The 22282-nt window shown below is 27.7% G+C and overlaps 1 protein-coding gene across 5 annotated transcripts in view; it reads right to left on the bottom strand.

Moving 5' to 3' along the window:
* The window catches only part of LOC129914056 (fasciclin-1), a 161883-nt gene that overhangs the window by 21408 nt on the left and 118193 nt on the right, over positions 1–22282 (bottom strand). For all 5 annotated transcript variants that reach the window (XM_055993102.1, XM_055993103.1, XM_055993099.1 and 2 more), the window contains exons 8-9: positions 18533–18693; positions 9016–9167 (exon numbers count right to left, since the gene is read on the bottom strand). In XM_055993102.1, coding sequence (XP_055849077.1) covers positions 9016–9167; positions 18533–18693 — 313 coding nt within the window. The remainder of the gene's footprint in view (positions 1–9015; positions 9168–18532; positions 18694–22282) is intronic.

Raw genomic sequence — 22282 nt, 5'->3', positions numbered from 1 at the left:
TATGTATATGTTTTTACGAGTTTTGTAATTTTATATATACTATTTTTCTATTTATAAATATCTTATTTGTAATAAACCATTCGATAAACTGCCTTGTAAGATTCGGATTTGTTTCTCCTAGAAACAAAAGTATACTTTTCTTATAGTTTCTGATGTGCTGAGTTAGAATCTGAAGTCAAAAAATTCTATCACGTCAGGATTTTAAGATATTCGCATTAAAGTATGACAAAAACTACTATATCTCAAAAACCAGAGCTGACCGAAATTTTTTGAGTTCGGATTCAAAATCAACACACTAAAGTCCATTAGAAAAGTATACTTTTGTTCTAGGGAGAAAGATATATTTATTTTTAGAGATCAGTTTCTTTATCGTAAGATATGCCAAATCTACTAAACTTACTTAAACTAAGATATCTCGGAGAAGAAAAGAGATATTGAGAAGATTGAAACTAAATTTGAAAGAAAAAAATAAGTTCTTTTATAAACCGTAACAATTTTAATTGAAAAAGATTACATTATGCCAAAATATTTCTTCGAAAACAGCAAAAAAAAATAGGCTTTTGAGATTTTTTAACGGGAATATATAAAAAACGTATCTAGGTCAATTCTGACTTCAGGAATCAGCATACAAAAATCCTTTAGAAAAGTATTTTTTTTATTAAAAGGAGGATTTCCTTGCAGACCAGTGTTATTTTCAACATTAATTTAATAACGAATAACGAAAGTAAACCTTATAAATCCATGAAGCGGGCCATTTTTGGTTAAAAAAAAACACAATTTTTGCTAAATCAGTAAAAAGTACCCAGTCCTAATGCAGTGTTGCCAGAGCCGGACACTTATCGCCAAAAAGGCTCCTTGATGATTTCACTCGCTCCTTAAAATTTTGATTTCACATTTATCGGAATTTGGCTCTTTTAATTTTTAACTTGGCGATTTAAGACGCCTTTAAAATCCAAGCATTTTACAAAAACAATCCACCACAGATGTGAACAGAGACCCATTTTTCATTTTTATGTATTTCAATGAGCATGAAAATTAGAAAATTATATCAACAAAATAAAATACAAATAAAATTATACTTGTAGTCTGCTTAACAAAAGTTATCTGAAAATTAAATAATCTTTTTTATCAAAAAAACAAAACCGACTTCCATGGATCATGGGTTTTATGGTTTTTCTAATAGTTCCTATGGCTATAACTGAACGAAATTGAAATGGGACCACATTGCAGCCACTAGCTTTCCAATACAAAAAGAATTATCACAATTGATTCACTCTGTCCAAAGTTATGCGGTAACAAACATAAAAAAAAAAGACGAATTGAATACCTCATCCTTTTTGAAAGTCGGTAAAAAAAATAATAAATCTTACCTATACCAAAAAAATTTTGGACTATTTTTGAAAGTGGCTTTTTTTTTGGCTTCAAAATATTGCAAAATCGGCTCCTTGCGTTTAAAATATTTTGACAACAATGTCCTAATGTAAAAAAAAAGATTTGTAAGGCTTGGCTTTCAATTTTCAAACAATGAAGAGTAAGTGGATTGATACCTAGCTTTCAAAACTCAAATTTTAAGTTTGAAGCTACGGACCTAAGTTACTATATTACATTATTGTTACAGAATCAACAAGCCCAAATATTGTTTTTCCCTTAACTTCTAAAGAAATTAATATACCACACAATAGAAAACTATCAAAAGATCAACATTTCATAAGGAACCTAAAAAGTAGGATAGGAGGAAGGGAAGTCTTTGGCACCCAGCCATTTACTTAAAATCATCATAGCCACGTTTTTTTTTTTTTTTGTTTATCTGGTTCACAAAATAAAAACAAATAAAACTTCAAAAATTCTGCAGAAAAACTATGTTTCTACCTAAAAGTTGAAATTGAGAACATTCAGCAACGAAAACGAATAGTTTACTCAAAACCCATAAAGTAAGGATTTTTTTTGTGCGTTGCAAACATTCAACTTAAACGAATCCTTCCTGATGATGGCTGTTGGGGCTAGCTATAGGTTGGGTTGGGTTGGTTTTGGTTTGGGTGTAATGGATTTTACATAACATCCAAACACACCACACAGCTACAATACGAGAGTGTGCAAAGATGAAAGGAAATTATGTTGTTGGTATGGGCGATGGCAATGGGCTGCGCCACACTGTTGCCACAAAAGCATTGGCGCCAGTCGAGGAATCGAAATGAACTATTGAAGTGCATTCGTGTGAAATGCATTCTTTTTGAATGCAAGCAAACTGCTTTTAGAACAACGAACTCTTTTTAGTTTTTTTTTTTTCATTTTTTTTTCAACATTTTCTCCTCGTCCTCATGCAAACAAGTACAAATATTGTGGCAAAGTGTAATTTGTTTTTTTTTTTTCTGTTTTGTTGTTGTTTTTTTTTTTTTTAGTATTTCCTAGTTTTGAAGCAGGGGGTTGTTGAAAAAATGGTATGGAGTAGCACGAGGGTATACAACATACATTGGAAATGCTTGCGTGATATAGTTTTTCTTTTCGTATAGGTTAGTGACCAAAACAACCAACTATTTATGAGTCATGTTTCACCCTAGCCCAACTCCCTCCCATCACACACAGCAGAATAGATTTAAAAATCGATAAAACTTTATTGAAAATGCTATACACAAGATAGAGTATCTATGGTCTTCTCTGGAGACTATACAAAGTTTAGTGGAAAAAGGGATCAATTACCCTCTCACTTATTTTAATTTAAGCTTTTTTGAAGAGTTCACACAAAAAACCGGGAGGGTAGTCAAATCCTTGGAGGATATTTGTAAATTATAAGTTCTTGGACACTCTTATTTATTTTAACGAAATGCTTAAAAATGGAATAACTTCTGATCAACAAAACGACATGTGCAGATATAAATCGAATGAATAATTGCAGTTGTTTGCAGAAATCTGAGCATGATTTTTTTGTAATGCAGTTTTCAGCTTATGTAAGAAGTATTGGTCGAATGTTGAAGTTGGTATTAATTTAAGTTGTCAGATTTTGAATATTATCTTACCAACATTTCTTACTTAATACGACTTGACAAATTAGATTAAGATCTTTAATTAGAAAGCCAATGCACTTGTGAACTAAAATTTGTCTGAAAAAAGTACAAAATTCTACAAATAACCTAATAGACGAGTGCGAGTGGATATATTTTTTGAGAAAAGAAAATTACTGGTAGAAGGCGAGTGGTGAGAAAAATTAGTTTTAAGTTTAGAAAAGAAGAAAAATAAAAGAGATCGCAGAAGAACTTAAAAAAGTGATTTTTAAAAAATGTCTCCACTGCACAGTGGGTACCCAGTACCCTCCCATACAAAGTGTGGTCAAAAATAAAATGCTTTCATTATTTTAAAGAAAATGCACAAAAAACTCCAAAATATTTGAAAAATTAGGTTTTTAATAATTTTTATGCATTGAGATTTTTCAAGAAAATACACAGTGAGCCTGAACAAGTTTAAGGTTGACCTAAAATGACGACAAAAACTAAAGATGAGGCTTTGTTCCAGAAGGCCTCAGCAATAATAACACTGGTCAACAAAATTTAACTTTTTTTTGCCACAAGAACCAAAATATACTTTTCTAGTAGTTTTTGGCTGAATCCGAATCTGAAGTCAAAAAAATTTGATTGGCCTCCGTTTTTGGCTGTTTTCGAGATTCTGTTTTTATGTGGGGTAATTCGTTATAAACAAATTTGAAGGTTTTTGAGTTGCTGAACTCAAATCCGCAATCGGAAAAATTCTATTAGCCTCCGTTCTTGAAATATAACCGTTATAAAAAAAACCCTTTTTTTGCATTTTATAACGGTAATAATTTCAAGAACGAAGGCTAATAGAATTTTTCTGATTGTGGATTCGAGTTCAGCAACCGAAAAACCTTTAGAAAAGTATATTTTGGTTCTTGTGGCAAAAAAAGTTTAATTTGGTTGGCCAATGTTGTTTCTGATTCAAAGACCGCTACTTAAATTTTAAATATCTCAGGCAATAAAAGAGACATCGGAAAGATTTAAACATTTTTTGAAAGAATAAAACTAGCCCTTATAGGCAACGTTACAAATTTATTTATAATGAATTACTCCACATAAAAACATAACCCCGGAAACAGCCAAAATTACGTTTTTTGACATTTTCTAACGGTTATATTTCAAAAACGAAGGCCAATCAAACTTTTCTGTCTTCAGATTCGGATTCAGCACCCCAAAAACTACTAGAAAAGTATATTTTGGTTCTTGTGGCAAAAACCTTGTTGACCAGTGTAATCCGTTTTTACCAAAATCGGATTAGCTTCCTTTTTCGAGATACCCCCCGTAAACGTGTTTTTTTTCGAGAAAAATTCATATCAACGCAATGTTCGGATACGATAACTTAGGCGCCGAGAGTTGAAAACGGTTTTTAGTAGAGGTATTCAATACAATCATTTTTTGTTATAGGAGTGAGGGTCTATGTCCCCCCCTTTAGGCGGGAGGGGCAATTTTCTAAAAAATCATACAAAATATTATTAAAAAACAATGGCAACACTTACAGTTATGAATGATACCTTTTTCAAAAGCTAGAATTGTACACTTAATTATAGTTTTTAAATCAAGTTATTTTAATCAGTTGTTTTCGAAATAATCGATTCCAAAGTCAACAATTGTGAAAAAGAAGTTTAAAAAAATACATTGAATACTATTTTTGTGAAGACTTTGGGTTTCATTACAGGACAAATTGATAAAGTAAACTACCTCAATATATTCCTTATCAAATACTGAAAACCATATGTTTCTATGCGTTCTAGTTTTTGAGAAAATTGAAAAATAGAAGAACTACTTTCTTTTATTACCAAGGTGGTAAAAAAATTCATGTAATAGCATGACAACATAAAAATAAATGTTTTTTTTTGCTTTTTTTGATGAAATTTCATCGAGTTTAAAAAATTCTAGCTCTTTTTGTAGATGTCTCATAGACTTGATCTATATATACATATATTTTTAGCTAAGGCAATAAGCTTTCAGATGGTATAAAAATGTTTATAGATTGTAAAAAAAAAAATGGATTTAATAGCGTGAGAAGATATATTTACATGTTTTCTTTGCTTTTTTTTTGATGAAAATGATTGTTTTAAATAAATTATTTTAATACTTTTTGCTCATTGTAAAAATTTAAAAATGGTTTTATTATTTAGAAGAAATGGTATAATGGTGGTTTTAATGGTATAATTTTTTTTGTGAGCTTTTGAAATAAAAAAAATAAATATAATGAGAAAACAAAAAAGGTATTTTTTTTTTAGCTTTTTCTTGTAAATTATGATTGTTTGAAATAAATAAACCCTTCAAATGGCTCATTTTAAAAGCACACAACCTGTTTACGACGTTATCACGTAAAATCATCGTCCGTAAACCGGCTTTACAGACAACCTCTTTTTTTTACTGAATGTCATTCATTTTATATTTTCATATAAGAAAAAAAAAACATTTATTTGTTTTTTTTTTAATAAAATGTTAGTGAATTGAAATAAGTACATTATATTTGCGCCTCCCTGTATAACTCGAAAAAAGGAAAAAACAAAACGGGAAAAAATATACTGCTACTTTGAAAGTTTGAACATTATTCTACATTTCAGTACCACTTTTGTAGTGGAAAATCGTGGGAAAACCAACTAAATCTCTAATTTACTTCAAACTTTGGTAAAAAAAAGTAATAATTCTACTACAATAAGCATTAATATTATTTAGCAAGAAAATTACTGTTTTATATAGGATTAAACTTCTTGTTCAACATCCAAAATAATTTATAATGTTTAAATTTTTTTAACGCAAGTTACCTGTATTACAAGATTTCAAGTAAAAAACCTGAATCCGTTAGCGAGATAACGATTTTTTATATCTTAACTTTGAATGGCTATAAAACAGTGAAAATAAATGTCTAGGCTCTAATTTTTTTTACTTTTTCTTTAAAAGGGGTTTGTAGAACGTTATATGACCTATGGCGGTACCCACTGTGCACTGACCTGATCAAACCGAAAGTGCACTTCTGAAACTTTAAGTTGAAATAGATCTTGCTGGGTGGAGCTACAAAATCAATTTTGGGCCAAGAAATAAGCGGAATTTTGAATATTGAAAATACTGTTGAGGCTACAAAAACCAAGCATTTAAAAAGCTACAAATTTGGAGGTCAACTAAACTCATTGTTTTTAATCATTTCAGATTTTCTCCGCTAAATTCAGACTTATTTTAGCGGAAAAATCAATAATTCAAAAACTATAAGAGTTACAAATTTTTGGTTTGCGCAACAAATAAGCATTTAATTAGCTACAATTAATGAGATTATTTTTTTTTATCCCGCCAGAAAATATCCGCCAAAGTAAGGGTTAAGGGACGTGTAAATTTAGTTCTCATCATAGTCTAAGATCCGGCCATAGGACGACCTACCCTCATCGTTATACCAGTTGAGAGTTATATTTTCTGAAAGCTAGTGTCTTAGGAAATAAATTGCACATGGGTTGCCAAGCGATATCCTGTCAAGGCATAGGGTTGCCAGGCCTTAAAGTTCATTTTTGCAAATTTTTGAAAATGCAACCCTGCTTAAATGGCAAGCCTAAGAGTTATAAAAAAAATATAATGTCATAGGAAATTTAATTTGAAAATTTTAATTTTCAGGATTTTTTAAAATTTGAAGTTTGAGTAGGGTAAACAAAGGTAAATTTAGAAAAAGGGCAAAAATCTATTATCTAAACAAAACGTGATAAAAATAAAATTGAAATTGGAATCGATAGATATTATAAATATATGAAAGCCACACATACAAATAAAAAATGTAAAAAATCTACAACGCGAGATATAGTCTTTTTAGAGTCATGATACTCCAATTCGATATTTGAGAAATAATTTACCAAAAATCAGAATGAAAGATTTTTTAAATAATTTTTATGTGATAAGTTAAGAAAAATAAAATAATTTGACACGTGTCTGTCAAATTTTTAATTTAACTTACCGTTTTTGCGAGGGGATTTTTTGAAAAGGTGCTTATTTTCATATTTCAACATATTAAAGGAAAAAATCCCGTCATGGGACGACCTATCCACCTCATTATACCAGTTGAAAGCTATATTTTCCTAAGGGTAGTGTCTAAAGAAACAGTTTGCACATGGGTTGCCTAGCGATATCCTGTCAAGGCATAGGGTTGCCAGGCCTTAAAGTTTATTTTTCATTATTTTTGAATACGCCACCCTGCTTATACCCAAAGCCAAAGAGTTGTAAAAAAAATATTATGTCACAGGAAATTTAATTTGAAAATTTTAATTTTCAGGATTTTTTAAAACTTGAAGTTTGAGTAGGGTAAACAAAGGCGAATTTAGAAAAAATGCAAAAATCTATTTTCTAAACAAAACGTGATAGAAATAAAATTGAAATTAAATTCGATAGATATTATAAAAATATAAAAGCCACACATACAACAAAAAAATGTAAAAAATCTACAACTCGAGATATAGTCTTTTTAATGTCATGATACTCCAATTCGATATTTGAGAAATAATTCACCAAAAATCTGCACGAAAGGTATTTGAAATAATGTTTATGTTATTAGAGAGCATAAATAAAATAACTTGACACGTATCTGCCAAATTTTTGATTTGACTTAGTTTTTGGTTCCTGTGTATTTTTGAAGAATTACAGATTTTTACAATTCAATTCACTGTTTCGGTGTTATTCTTCAAAAATACACAGGAACCAAAAACTAAGTCAAATCAAAAATTTGGCAGATACGTGTCAAGTTATTTTATTTATGCTCTCTAATAACATAAACATTATTTCAAATACCTTTCGTGCTGATTTTTGGTGAATTATTTCTCAAACATCAAATTTCACGGTTTTGACTTTTAAACGTCCATATCTCGAGTAGCAGATTTTTTACATTTTTGGTTTGTATGTGTGATTTATATAATTTAACAATATCTATCGATTCCAGTATCAATCTTTTTTCTACCACTCTTTGTTAAGGATATAGCTTTTCGACCTTTCTTTAAATTTACCTCAGTTTCCCCTTCTTAAATGTCAAATTTCTAAAAATCCTGAATATTCAAATTTTTAAATTTAATTTTCTCTGACATTAATTTTTTTTACACCTCTAACACTTACCATATAAGCAGGGTGGCGTTGTCAAAAAAACTCAAAATATGAACTTTAAAGCATGGCAACCCTATGCCTTGACAGGATGTCGCCAGGCAACCCATGTGCAAACTGTTTCTTTAGACACTACTTTTAGGAAAATATAGCTTTCAACTGGTATAATGAGGTGGATAGGTCGTCCCATGACGGGATTTTTTCCTTTAATATGTTGAAATATGAAAATAAGCACCTTTTCAAAAAATCCCCTCGCAAAAACGGTAAGTTAAATTAAAAATTTGACAGACACGTGTCAAGTTATTTTATTTTTCCTAACTTATCACATAAAAATTATTTAAAAAATCTTTCATTCTGATTTTTGGTGAATTATTTCTCAAATATCGAATTGGAGTATCATGACTCTAAAAAGACTATATCTCGCGTTGTAGATTTTTTACATTTTTTATTTGTATGTGTGGCTTTCATATATTTATAATATCTATCGATTTCAATTTCAATTTTATTTTTATCACGTTTTGTTTAGATAATAGATTTTTGCCCTTTTTCTAAATTCGCCTTTGTTTACCCTACTCAAACTTCAAATTTTAAAAAATCCTGAAAATTAAAATTTTTAAGTTAAATTTCCTATGACATTATATTTTTTTTATAACTCTTAGGCTTGCCATATAAGCAGAGTCGCATTTTCAAAAATTTGCAAAAATGAACTTTAAGGCCTGGCAACCCTATGCCTTGACAGGATATCGCTAGGCAACCCATGTGCAATTTATTACCTTAGACACTAGCTTTCAGAAAATATAACTCTCAACTGGTATAACGATGAGGGTAGGTCGTCCTATGGCGGGATCTCCTACTTTCAGAGATCAGATACAATAATATCAGACGAAAATTTATTAGTTTCAGAATTTAAAATTACCTGATAATATTGTTAATAAATGATTGATTCCACGCTTCGTTGCTAGGTGCCAAAATGGTAACTTCTCCTAATTTATTAATATCATCTAAGACTTCACCTCCAATATCCATTATAACTTCGTAAAACTTTCGTAGAGCACCATTTTCATTGTCCTGTAGATATACACATAAATTTGAATTAATTTTCTTTTTTATTTTTGTTTTATTTTTTTTTTTTTAGTTTTCAAGCATTTTTGTTTTATAATAAAATATATTATATATTTAGATATCATAAAGTAAGAATAGAGTTTTTTTTTTATATTTACAGAATATATAAGTTTAAGGTGATTAAGCTGTGGCGTGTTGGTAAAAGTTTTAAAATTAAAACAAAAATTAATTATTACAAATTGACATTTAAATAAAAAAAAGCATATACAGATTTGTTTCGTTCTACCAAAATTATAAATAAATTTATGCATTCCATCACACATACAAAATTAAAATTAGATTAAATATAAATATTAATTAATTAAAATTAAAAAAAAATTATAATATAATTTGAAGAAAGCTACTTAAAAAGTTTGAAATAAATTGTAAATCATTCATTGATTTTCGGTTGAGAAAATCTTTCACCCATTTAGTATTAAACTCGCAATAAATTTGAAATCTCCAAAACTAAAATAGAAATTGTTGTTTTTTCCCACTTTTGGTTATAATGCCTAAAACAAATAACAAAATAACTAAAACATCAAAATCAATAAAAGAAGAAAGTGAATTCGTCAAGTTTCTATTAGAAATTTCCTTTGTTATAAAATTGATCTATTAAATATGTAACACCTTTCAACTCCCACCAAATCTAATACTGATGAAAACTGAATAACGAATAAGAAGAAAAATTTGGTTTCCAGCAAGAAGGATTAAAAATCTGCAATGAGTAGCTTTTGACATTGTATAACTGATTGATGTTCTGATGGATTACTTAGCCATACAAAAAATGATGGTGTGGATTGGATTTCTTCTTCGAGGAAGGATTTCATATCTCAGTCTACATATCCATCACTTTCACACGCTACACAAACACATGACATCATACTTAATTCAGTGTCCTTTACTAAATTTGAGCTCCCCAGCAGAATACGAGTATAACATAATACAGTCTGGTTTGCACGAACTTGGTTTTTCAATATAATGAAAATAATTAAGCGTTTGCAATATAGCTCGCGTGAGATGAATCATTTTATACAATATTTCGCACGCCATATTTTTGCGGCGTGAAAAACATTTTTTGAAGAAGCACGATTAGATGTGGCTTTGACATTGAGATTAGATCGATTTTTTTAAATTTAGAAGTAATTGCTTAAACGAAAGTTTAAATTCTGCATAAAATCGTATGTTAAAATTTCTGTAGAGGAAATTTCAAGGGGGTTCTGCTTGTGGCCTATAAATGCATAACTGATACAGTCTTTGAAAGCATCATTGATAGGATGTAAATTAATATTCCTCAGGAGAACTTTAAGAAATTTCAGTACAGAGTTGTCCAAATCTAAACCCACCCACTGCATTCAGAATCAATATATGTAGGTACCATTTAAAACAAAGTTTTTGAAATAAATACAACCTTCATAGGAATCTGTTTGAATTAAGAAGTTCAATAAGAATCGATAAGGGTATTTTAGAAATAGGGTGTTTTTTTTAAGGCGACCATCAATTTTCGTCACTCCCATTTAAAAATTCTGTTTGAAATACCCAAAAAAAAAACTCCCTAAAAGTTTGGGCCCTTGAAATTAAGATTTTGCACTCGCCATTCGCGTTTGAAGATTTCCCACACGTAAGTTTTAGTAATTTTTTTTTAAATTTATACAGCTCCGCTGAATTTTATGCTATTTCAATGAATCAAAAACTGGCTGATTTTTGGTACATTGGTTGGTATTGATTCAGCTTACAATCAATGAAAACTCCTTCGGCTAAGTCCGTTTGATGAGATCAAAAGTCACTATAGTTTTATTTTAAAAACTGTATGTTTTAGATTGATTTGATATTTCTCGTTTAAGATAAAAATTATGTAGCTTAGATTATTTTAAAAATAATTGATTTACAAAGTTTTCTTGTATCACTCACAGTTTAGAAATTATAACGATTCAAAAATGTTACGCAAAGTTATGAAAACCGGTAGTTATGAAAAGTCAAAAATACAACAAAAAAGCAAATCGTCCTGGAAAACTTCATGGCAATAAAAAAAAGACAAACTGTAGAAAAGTTATTGGCTGATTTATCGTCATGGAACACGTAAAATTTAAATTTCCGGATCTTTTCTGTTCATTCGATTTATGTATAAAACACACCTAGAAGCTTAGATCAAATTTTCTGCCTAATTTCTTAGATGAAACTTTATCTAAAAAATGCTTTATTGAAATCCTGACTGGGCTTAAGGTCAGTTTTTTTCTTGCAGTTGATAAAAATGGTCAAAATAGAAATGAACGCTTAATAGACAATTCAGTTAATTCTTTTTTCAATTTCTGAAGAAATTTGGTCAGAATTTGAATAAATATATAGTATTTTCAGGATTTGATTTTTGCTATGCAGCTGCAACTGCTACATAAGCGTAAAGTTTATTGAAATTTTGATCTCATTTTGTAATAAGAACGAATAATTAAATTTTTGGACAAGTGATTTTTTTGTATTTGTGACAAATTTATGATAAAATTAAAAAATAGGTTACTTTCAAAATTTTAAATACTCTAAAAATTTCCTCTTTTGCTTAGAGAAAATCGATTTATCTAACAATTTATTTATTGGTACCTTTATTTTTATTTTTGTGTAACTTCATATAAGTTTTGAAAAAAGAGATCAATTAACTTATTGCACCTTTCCATAAGGCCTTTTTTTTAATGCAGTACCCGACTAACAATTTTGCTTCTGTTAAGCTTTATACATGCTTCTTTTGCTTCTATAAAGCTTTATAGAAGCAACATTGTTAGTTGGGTATAGTTTACAGTCAGTAAATTTTAAGGGTTTCGACTGTAGTAACTTACTCATTGATGATGTGATTTGCTAAAAAAATGAGTTTTTATTGAATTTCTCAAAGAAAGTGCACAGTTGCTAATTTATAATAAAGTACAGAGATACCTAGAAAGAGATGCAATTTCTTTATTTCGTGTTGTTGTAATTTCTTTTGTATTAGTGAATAAAGTGAAATACAAAAACAATGTAGCCACAGTGTTTTCCCGAATACTTAGCTAAAAGCGTCAATTCGAGCTTGTACACTGAGGGAAAAAATAAATTGATGTTGAAACGTCTTTGTTTCAAAGATGAACTAGCTACTTTGAATTAGATTGCTTTAAGATACGAAACCACAAAAAATTAACCATTTTTCCACGTTGATTTTAAAATGTTCAGCTTCAACGCAAAACCATTCCGAATAATAGTTAAATCAATGTGGTTTTCATTGATTCTACGTTGTTTTATGGTCATACTGGTTTGCCTAAACTGAGGGAAAGGCAAACCAGTATGACGTCAGAAGTTTCACATCTCCTTCTGGGTATCTTTGATAAAGTATTCAAGTGAGATACACATTCGGGACGTGCGATAGTGAATTGAGTAGAAATTTCTTTGTTTTTATTTTTTTTAAATGCTCAGAAATTATTGTGAGTAAGACAAATTCATACAACAAACATAAATTAAAAAATATATTTTTTAAGGTAGGAGGATGTTTTGTTTTTCCAAAAATCTTAGTGTCATCTATTTTTATACGCTAGTGATTTCAACCGATTAAAATTAGTCACTCGAATGGAGTGATTTCAGTGCACAGCTTAAAATTCAACATTGGATCAACCTGAAGGATTTGAAGGATTTGAAAATTCCTTTTATCATTAGCTTAACCTAAGGTTGTAAAATTGTCAATTTGAAACATCTGAATAGTCAGTTTTAGACTTTGTTTTGTCGAACTCGAAAGTAAACTTGCTCACTGGTGACATCAAAAATTCTTTCCTTCTAGTTAAAATTTAAAAATAAAATCTGGAGTTGGTCCTGATTTTTTTAAAGACTACCTGTAGATTAATGTTTCGATGATTCTAAAGAAATGCTTATTCTAACACTCATTCAAAAAACTACACAGAATGCAACAAGCTGACAAAACAAAACTTTATATAGTTAGAAGCTTAAAGTGCAATGCGTATGTTTTTTTCATGTTAGCACATTAAGTATATTTTTTTTGTTAAAAAAAAAACAAACAAATTAAATTAAAAAAAAGTATCAATTGCCAATGTTCTTGAAAGTGAGTTTTATAGATAAAAGTTTTTATTTTTAGCAATTAAAATTAAATAAAACAAACAAACAAAAATAATAAAATCATAACATTTTAATGCAAACATAGCTGTTTCTTATTTTTTTTTAAGATGTATATTTTGCAAGTTAGCTTTTTGTTATATGTTTTGTTGAAATAAAATAATTAAGTAAATTTATGCCTTAACTCTTAATTTTATTTATTTTGTGTGACTAAAACTAAATTTGTTTTGTTTATTATTTTTTCTTTTTTTTTTTTAATTAACACTTAAAATTTTTAACTCAATAGAGATGAAGATAGATAGAATTTCTGTAATGATTTTGTGGCATTTTTTTTTTTTTAATTTTTTAAAACTATTTATACATAGTTTTTTTAACAAAACAAAATTTAAAAAATTAAAAACTTTAAAAACAAATCTTTTTAATAATACTTACATTTACAATCTATTGTTGGACGTAAGATTTTTGTATATTATTATTTATTTTAACCGACCCATGAAATGCAGTGTAATTAGGTCCCATCAATTATCATTTTGTCATGCGAAATATATTAAATTTAAAATTATATATATTTCTCAAAATTTAAAAAAAACTATTTTTTTAAGTTTAGTTTTTTTTTCTAAGTGTGTTTTTTTTTTTAATATGAGAAAAATGACTAATTTCTGTTACGGATAAATAAGTCTTTGGAAAGTGTTTTTTTTTTTTTCTAAACAAAATCCAAAATTCTATTTTTTTTTTTTAAATTTATATTTCACCAATTTTTTTTTTTATGTTTTTTAGTGAGAACTATATTATTAAAAAATTTTTGAAGATACTAAAAAATAAGAATGTCTCATCGAATTTCTATGTGAGATTTTTGAAAAATTGCGCATGAATTGATTTTTGGAGATGAGTTGTATTTTTTATGAATGAAAAATGCAAGTGGGGTGAGTTTATTTTTTTTCGCAGCGTTTTATTTTTTTTTTTTTTTATGAATAAAGTTGAGAGATATGTTTTAGCGTTAAGCATCGAAGCGAGTTTTTGTTATTAATACAAGTAATGTATTAATGTCTATTTTGTTGAGATTTACAAATTAAAAAAATTAAAAATAAAATTTTGCTGCATGCGGGCGTGCAGAAATATTTTTTAAAGTGAAAATGTGAATTTAAGCAAACTTAAAAAATAAAATGATGAATAAAAATGCAAACGAATTTCTAAAAAAAAACTAAACTATGCAATTGACCACCAATAATACTAAATATTTTCACCATTTTTTTTGGGATTGATGAAACATATCAATGAATTTGGTATTTGAGATTTTTTGCCATTTGCAAAAATTGTAGAATATTCTGAAAAAGTGGTGATTTTTGAATCCATTACAGTCAGCAACGGCCTTCTAGATGTAAGGAAACTGAGTGTACAGAAACTGGTCCTCATATTTGAGGACTAAAGCCCGCCGAATCCAATGCAGGATTCAACTTTCAATAAGTAAAAAAAAAATGTTGGAGTGCAACAAAAATTTTCCAATCTTGTTGGTTCTGTTGAACTGTTTTATTGTAAACATAAGGCTTGAAAAACTATTTAATTGAGTTATGAACGTTACGTTAAGTAACATTACGTAACACAACATAAAATAACGTATCGTAACGTAACACAACATAACGCAAAGTAAAAGTTTAATTTAGTATGAAATTATTATGGTGGCCAGGGTATGTATAAATGTTGATCAAATAATAAACTACTTTTTAATTTAAAAATATATGAATACAAAAAAGCTTCTTATGATTCTAAAGATTGTAATAAAACCAGATTAAAAAAAAAAAATTACAAAATATAATTTCACTTCTACAAGAAAAAATATAATATCAAACATTTAAATATTGCATTCTATGAGAAAATGATTTGCAGTGAAACAAAAAAAAAAAAAAAAATTGCAAAAAAGTAATGAACAAAATAAATTAAAACAATGTTTTCTTTTTTTATCAAATCGAATTAATAATGAAGAGTGACATTTATATAAATGGTGTGTTCTTTAAGTCTGATTTTGTGAAGTGTTTTTTTTTTTTTTAATTAGAATTGTCAAAAAAAGAAACCAAATAAAAATGAATGTTTTACCTTAAAAGACTGTATATAGATGTTCAAATGCAATTAAGGTATCCATTATTATGTGAAATTATTATGTAGAAGGCATTTAAAAATGTTGAAGAAAAAAAAATTATATAAAAAAATTGTGATTAAGTATTGTAAAATAAGTTTAGTTTATTTTTTTTTTTTTTGTTTATTAAAATAAAAACTTAAAAAGTTAAGTTATTTATGAGAACTTTTGTTCTCAATTTCAATTAATTTTAATATATAAATTAAAAATATCATTGGTATTTATGTTTTAGGTGTTGCCTGTTGATGATATTTAAACTTATTGAACTATTTTGTTGAAATAAATACTTAACAAAACCTACATTCCTATTAAAGAAAAAAATTGCCTAAACGCCAAAATTTAAAATGAGCCATATAATTCTACTGTTGAAATATTCTAAAAGCATTATGAATTGATAAAAATTTCTAAATTTAAATTTTAACTTTTAACTTTTAAATTTATTTCAGAGCTCTAACGAAAACTTTTTAAGCATTTTAAGCAAAATGTATCGTTTTTTTTATGTTTTGAAATGAAACCAACCAATAAATAGAGATTTACTTTGATATATAAATAAATCTTCAAATATTTGTCCAACTTATTAGGTATAACTAAAAATTATTTTCTTGACAGTTTTTGTGGAAATGGAAAAACAATTAAATTAAAATCAAGATCCCATCTTCTTAAAATAATAAGATTTCTAATAAATATAAACCGTTTAATCTCTGTTTCAATCAAAATGAATTTCACTTCATTATAATAAGAGTTTTCTTCTTAAAAATTTAGGTGCATCGTTGAAAAACGAATAAAAGATTTAACAAAAACAAAAGGATGTTCAAATTGATAACTTTTTTTTTTAAATATGACTTTAAGTCATTAAATATAATTTTTATTATTCATTCTCAATAGAAATAAAATATTTAAGTTACATAGAATAGCTAACTGATTTAACAAACCTCTAATATATATAATTCTCAGGTGAAATAGGTTCTGAATAGTTCTCATCAGTATCATTTATGTATCAAGACGAGCTCTTATTTTCCCAAAATCTAAATTTTTCTACTTTTTTTTGCAGTGTAAAACTATTTATCATAGATTTTTAAAAAATTATAAATTTAAAAAAATATTTGCTCGACAGTCAAAATAAACAAAAAAAAAAAAATTGCTCTAAAAATCGTGCTATTAAAGCTTTATTGCAGTTGTTCATTTATTAACTTATTGGTGTGTATTTGTTCATTTTCATCAAGAACGTTAAATGTGAAAAAAAAACTAATGCAAAACAGGACTTACTAGAAAAAAAAAAAAAAAAACAATTTATTAATTCCATTTCGAACACAAACGAACAATTTGGTATTGATGATGAATGAATGAAATTGATTTGTCTACTTAAGAAAAATCGAAATGTCTACAATTCATTGATGTAGGTAATTGAAGACAAGAGCTACCCCAAAAAAAAAATGGAGCTTATTTCTTAATTATATATTAATTATGCTACTTCACGCTCATGTCTTTGATCTTAGAACCTTTTTTCCTTTCAAGTAATTTGAGGACATTTTTTTTGTCTAATCAAATAAACATTTTCCTACAAAAAAAAATCGAATATACACAGAATATTTCTTGGAATTTAATATCAAGACGGTGATGGAATATTTTTTTTTTGCATTACGTTGGGCGCCATTTAAATCAATAATTCGGACCAAATGTTAAATGTCAAAATGGTGAACATCACAAAAAAAAGGAGCGTTAAGAGTGATTTTTTAAATATTCCTAAATGCGAAAAAAGCCAAATGCGGTTTAGGGGTAAGCTCAAAAATTGATAAGCAATGCAATGGGCTGAAAAGGGAGGTAAGGCCGCTATTCAATAAGACCATTAAAAGGTTTAATTGCTCAATATGGTTTGTGATTTAAGAGCCTGGAGTAGTTGATTTAAGTTACAAAAAGTTTTCAACTCAGGAAACTCAAAATTTCGATAAAAGTTTAAGAACTATGAATTTTCACAAAAAATCCTGAAGAAATTAAGAATGATAAATTTAATAATGACCAAAGTATCAACCAGTCGCTGGAATTATTCAATTCAATTCATTTATTTTTATAGATCAACATCTGCATTTTTAGAAAAGTTGTTTTAAGACATAATGAATACAAATTTCAAACTACAACAACAAGGCATACAGAAGGATAAACCAATAGATAAACTGAAACTGAAGACATGGGACTTTGGTCTCGAAATATTTGCTTACAAAAAATTTCTAAGTCATTTTATTCCTTATATTCAAGCTATCGTTTGACATATAAAATATTTAATTACTTAATCTAATTAAACATTTATGGGAATTTAACTGCAAAGCTTCTATACGTTGGGCGCCATTTAACAGAAATTTAAAATTGAATATGTAATAGATACATTTTGGGTGGAAACTAATGATAATATGGGATGCAACACAAAAAAGAATAAACCTGTCACTACTACTTAACTTATCTACTTTTTTTTTTAGTTTTTTTTTACTAATGGAAATTAAATTTTGGTCAGTTTTAATTTAATCCCTACATATTGTTAAATAATCCTTAAAAAATTATGTGTATGGTGTTAGGTTACATTATTAGTATTTTAATATTTAATTTAAACACAAAAAAAAAAAAAAAACAAAAAAAAAAAAAAACTACAATATTAATAAGCTTCAAGTAAGTGCCGACGATTGTTATTATAAACGAACTATACGCGAATATTTTTAATATTTTATAATCATTTTTTTTTTTAGATTTATTATGACATTCTAGATAATAAAGCAAAATAATTAATATAAAATAGCAGTGCGAGTGCTAACAAACTAAATATGGTTTTTAGCATTTTTTTAACCCAAATGTTTTATTTATTTAAATAAATATATCGATATTATACTATTTTTTTTTTCTTAATTTTTAACACTCTGTTATATAAATATATAATTATAATTTAATTAACTTAAAATGCATATAAAAACAATTTATGTAATGCATTTTTTATTTTAAATTAATTAAGCACGACGACGATTGCGATTGCACACGTAATCGTCAATCAAAGGAACTTTGTATATAATAGAAATTAAATAAAAATAAAACGAAAAAGTGGAAACACAAACAGGAAAAATAGGGAACACATTTATCTTACCTGAAGGAACTGGGTTACAGTTGTGTCGACAATCATGAGGGGTCGATGAATCAAATGTACAACACCATTCCGCACGGGGATGTTTGCCTTAACAATTTCGGCCAGAACTACACCCTTGGAATGCTTGGCGTCTCCGATACGTGTATTTGATTTAACATACACTAAAAGTAGAAGAAACGAAAAAAAAAAAATAATAAAAACAAGATACAAAAAAAACGATATAATCAATAAATAATGCGGTTGCGATAGCGATGAAGGGTGTAATCAAACGCCGACGTCAGAGTACAGAGACGACGACGACGCACGACCGACAACGTAGAGATCAGGGATTCATGCACGACAGAGCTATAAAAAAAATTCATTATTTTTTCCTTTTTTTTTTTTGCGCTCGGAAAAGCTATTCATGTTTAACTTCCGGTTTGGGGTTGGGGACGGATGTTTTCTTTTTCCGTGGTTTTTAAGAAATTGGTATGGAAGATGGAAAGTTTGGTGTAAGTGAAAGTGTTTTCTCTAAGACATCCTTTTTGATACTAAAAAAATTATACCTTTGGTGATTTGGTTGGATAAAAAAAGGAAAAGTTTAGCGAGCAGTGATAAAAATGAATTATTCTGGGAAAACGGATAGGAGTTTTCTCGATCATGGCTGTTTTTCAATATGTTTATAGTTTATTATAATTTATTATTAAGCGGTTGTTAAAAGAACTTTAAACTCGTAAAATAGAGAAAGTCGTAAGATACTTTAGCTTGAAGTTTATATTCAGTCAGGACTTTTTTCAATTTAATGCGACTGGTGAGTTATGAAGGGAATACTGGAATTTTGAAATTGTGAAAAGTTGAACAAGAGTTAAATGTTCAATAAGTTAAAATATTTTATTTTGATAAGTTAAAGGAAAAGGTGTGAACAAAATGTCAACAAAATATGTATTTTAAACCAGAATGAAATAAAACTTTACATTACTCAACTTTCACTTTACAGGACGCTATATTAAATTTAATTAGACATCACATAACCAGCGGACAATCAAGATGCTTGCAACGATACCTTATTTGTTAAATTAAGATAAGTATTTTAAAAGCTATAATGGAACACATGAACATAATCTTCATTGATAAAAACTAAAATCGCAGCTCAATTTATTGATTGATTTTGTCTTTTTTTTTCAAATCATTGGAATCTAAAGAGTCAATACTTAAGTTTATGCAATGAAACTGTCAAACTCATGAATAGTCATTAAACAAGAGCCTTCACTTTTTCTGGCTTTTTGGACCTAAAAATCCTGTGCCACTCCAAGGCAATTCTTCTTAATATTTCTGGAAGGAACATGGCAAATCTTTTGAAGATTGAAATGTCAAGGTGAACCTTTTTAATCAAGTCCATGATTGATTTTTGTTTTTTTTTTTATCCAAAATTAGCTTTTTCGAAAATTTAAATTTTTAACTTCATTTTTTCAGCATAAATCATGAAATTACATGGAAAATTACCTCTCCACTTCAAATGACGTTAGTGGAATATTTATTAATGAAATAATCAGAATCATATTTATAGTATTTGGAAAATGTGCTGCCAAGTTATCAATAGTAAATTTTTTTGATGAAGACAAAGCTTTTAACGGGCGTTTGTACTCTTAGCCCAGGGTCGATAATTTTTGAAACCAAAAAAAAAATAATAGTAGGATGAAACCCATTTAGAAAGGAGGTGAATATGATACAAATGAAGGGAAAAATAAATTACGGGCGAGCCGAGTTCGGGAAGTTATAGGGTTGAGTTTTTAATGGTAAAAAATTTTATATCTCGATTTCCGGCAAAACTACAAGTCCTATGGAAAAAAGTTGTATGGCAAGGTTGTAGGTAATAAAAAGATCTACAACTTTTGTATCAACAATTTTTTCACATAACCTCAAAATTTATGTGAAAAATTAAAAAAAACGAGTTTTTGGTTTTTTATTTTTATCTTTTTCAAAAAAAATGTTTTTTTCTACGAAATTTGGTGAAAACTTACCTTATTATGTCCCGAATACACAGTAATTTATTTGATTTAAAATATTTATTTTTTAACATTTTTTTTTACTTAATACCAAAAAAACACCCTAATTTTCAATCGAAAATTCACGTGTAAAAATATCAGCTTTTTTCAAAAAATCGGTGGGCATTTTGTTCGTTAAAATCTCTACTTTCTAATGGTGTAAACAAAAATTTACATTAGTACACCAAAGTGCATGTTCTCGGTAAATGCAAAAAGCTTGAATTCGAAAATTTTTGTATCATTATTTACAATTTTGGGCTATTTATTTACACTTTAAAATTTACACTTAAATTACTTAAAAACCATAACATTAATAAATGTAACATAAAATCTTACGGTTTTTGAGTAATTTAAGTGTAAATTTTAATAAATAGCCCAAAATTGTAGATAATGATACAAAGTAAAGTTGAAATTGCTCAAAAACGGCTCCAACGATTTTGTTTAGAAAATTCAAATGTAAGTTTTAAATAAAGGTCTATCTTTTAATGAAAAAATTTATTTTTTTTAAATCATTATTAACGGTACCTGCCATAGAACCGTTTTTTTTTTTTAATCCGATTATCTCTGAAACTGCTTATTCGATTTCAACGAAACTTTTTGTGAAGAAGCATTTACATAATTTTAATATAAGCCAAAAATAAAATTTCGAAAAAAATAATTTTTGGATTTTTAAAAAAAATTTGAAAATTTTTTTTTGAAAAATCAAATTTTCGAAAACGGGACATTGAATTTTTTTGAAATATTGGTTTTAGATGTTGATTAGTGATTTCTACAAAATGGCATACCAATTTTATTTTAAAACTTTTTTTCCAAAAAAATTATTAATACAAAATTAGTTTTTCTTTTAAATACGGCTCTAACGATTTTGAAATTTTTTTTTCTAAAAATACATCTTAGTATATCAATAAAAACTGCATACTTGTTTTGTAGGGCAATTTGATTTCAGATTTTATTTTATTTAAAAAAAAAACGAATTTTAATTTTTTTTGTTTTGTACCTATATAGTAGGTACCTACATTTTCCAAATCTTATATATAAAAATGAGTTCGTTAAGTGTGTGTGGCCGATAAACTCGCGTTTGGCTGGTCCGATTTTGGCAATTTTTTTTTTGTTTGAAAGGTATTAATATGTAGATGGTTTGTATCAAAAAAAATAATACCTTTTCTTCCATCTTTACATGGCTGTCAATTTGTACGAGTAAAGAAACACTCTCGCTTAAAAAAAAAAAAAATACTTAGCTTAATGTGTACACAAATTTCAAAATAATTATTAATTATTATCGTTTAAAGCCTGACTTTGGCATTTTTATTAAGAAAACATTACTCAGGATAGCAAATCGAAAGCGTGTCGTGTGACATTACATTTAATGTAAGCTGATGGTGGAATACCTAAACCTAATCAGGAAAATACTTAACTTTATTTAAGTGTTTTTGTTTGGTCAGCAAAACATACTTTAAGTATCAGTGTGACCATTTCTACATACGTATTTCCATATTCAATTCTTAATTTTTTGTGGATTATAACGTAAAATCGAAAACTTTAAACGGTAAACTATATAATTTGTATGCGATTTGACAGATTTTTAACTTTTAATTGCGATTTTAAATATAATGGGGAGGAAATAAATTGAGGTTTTATGAGATCTTAATGTTGTTTAATAAAATAATAAAAGTTGGTGAATTTCTGATCATCAGCAAAGGAAAATTTCTTTACACGTTGTTGCAGC

The sequence above is a fragment of the Episyrphus balteatus genome, chromosome 3 (genome assembly GCF_945859705.1).
Source record: "Episyrphus balteatus chromosome 3, idEpiBalt1.1, whole genome shotgun sequence".
Lineage (NCBI taxonomy): Eukaryota > Metazoa > Arthropoda > Insecta > Diptera > Syrphidae > Episyrphus > Episyrphus balteatus.
Note: the sequence above shows the minus strand (reverse complement) of the source record. Positions and strands in the feature narration are given on the sequence as shown.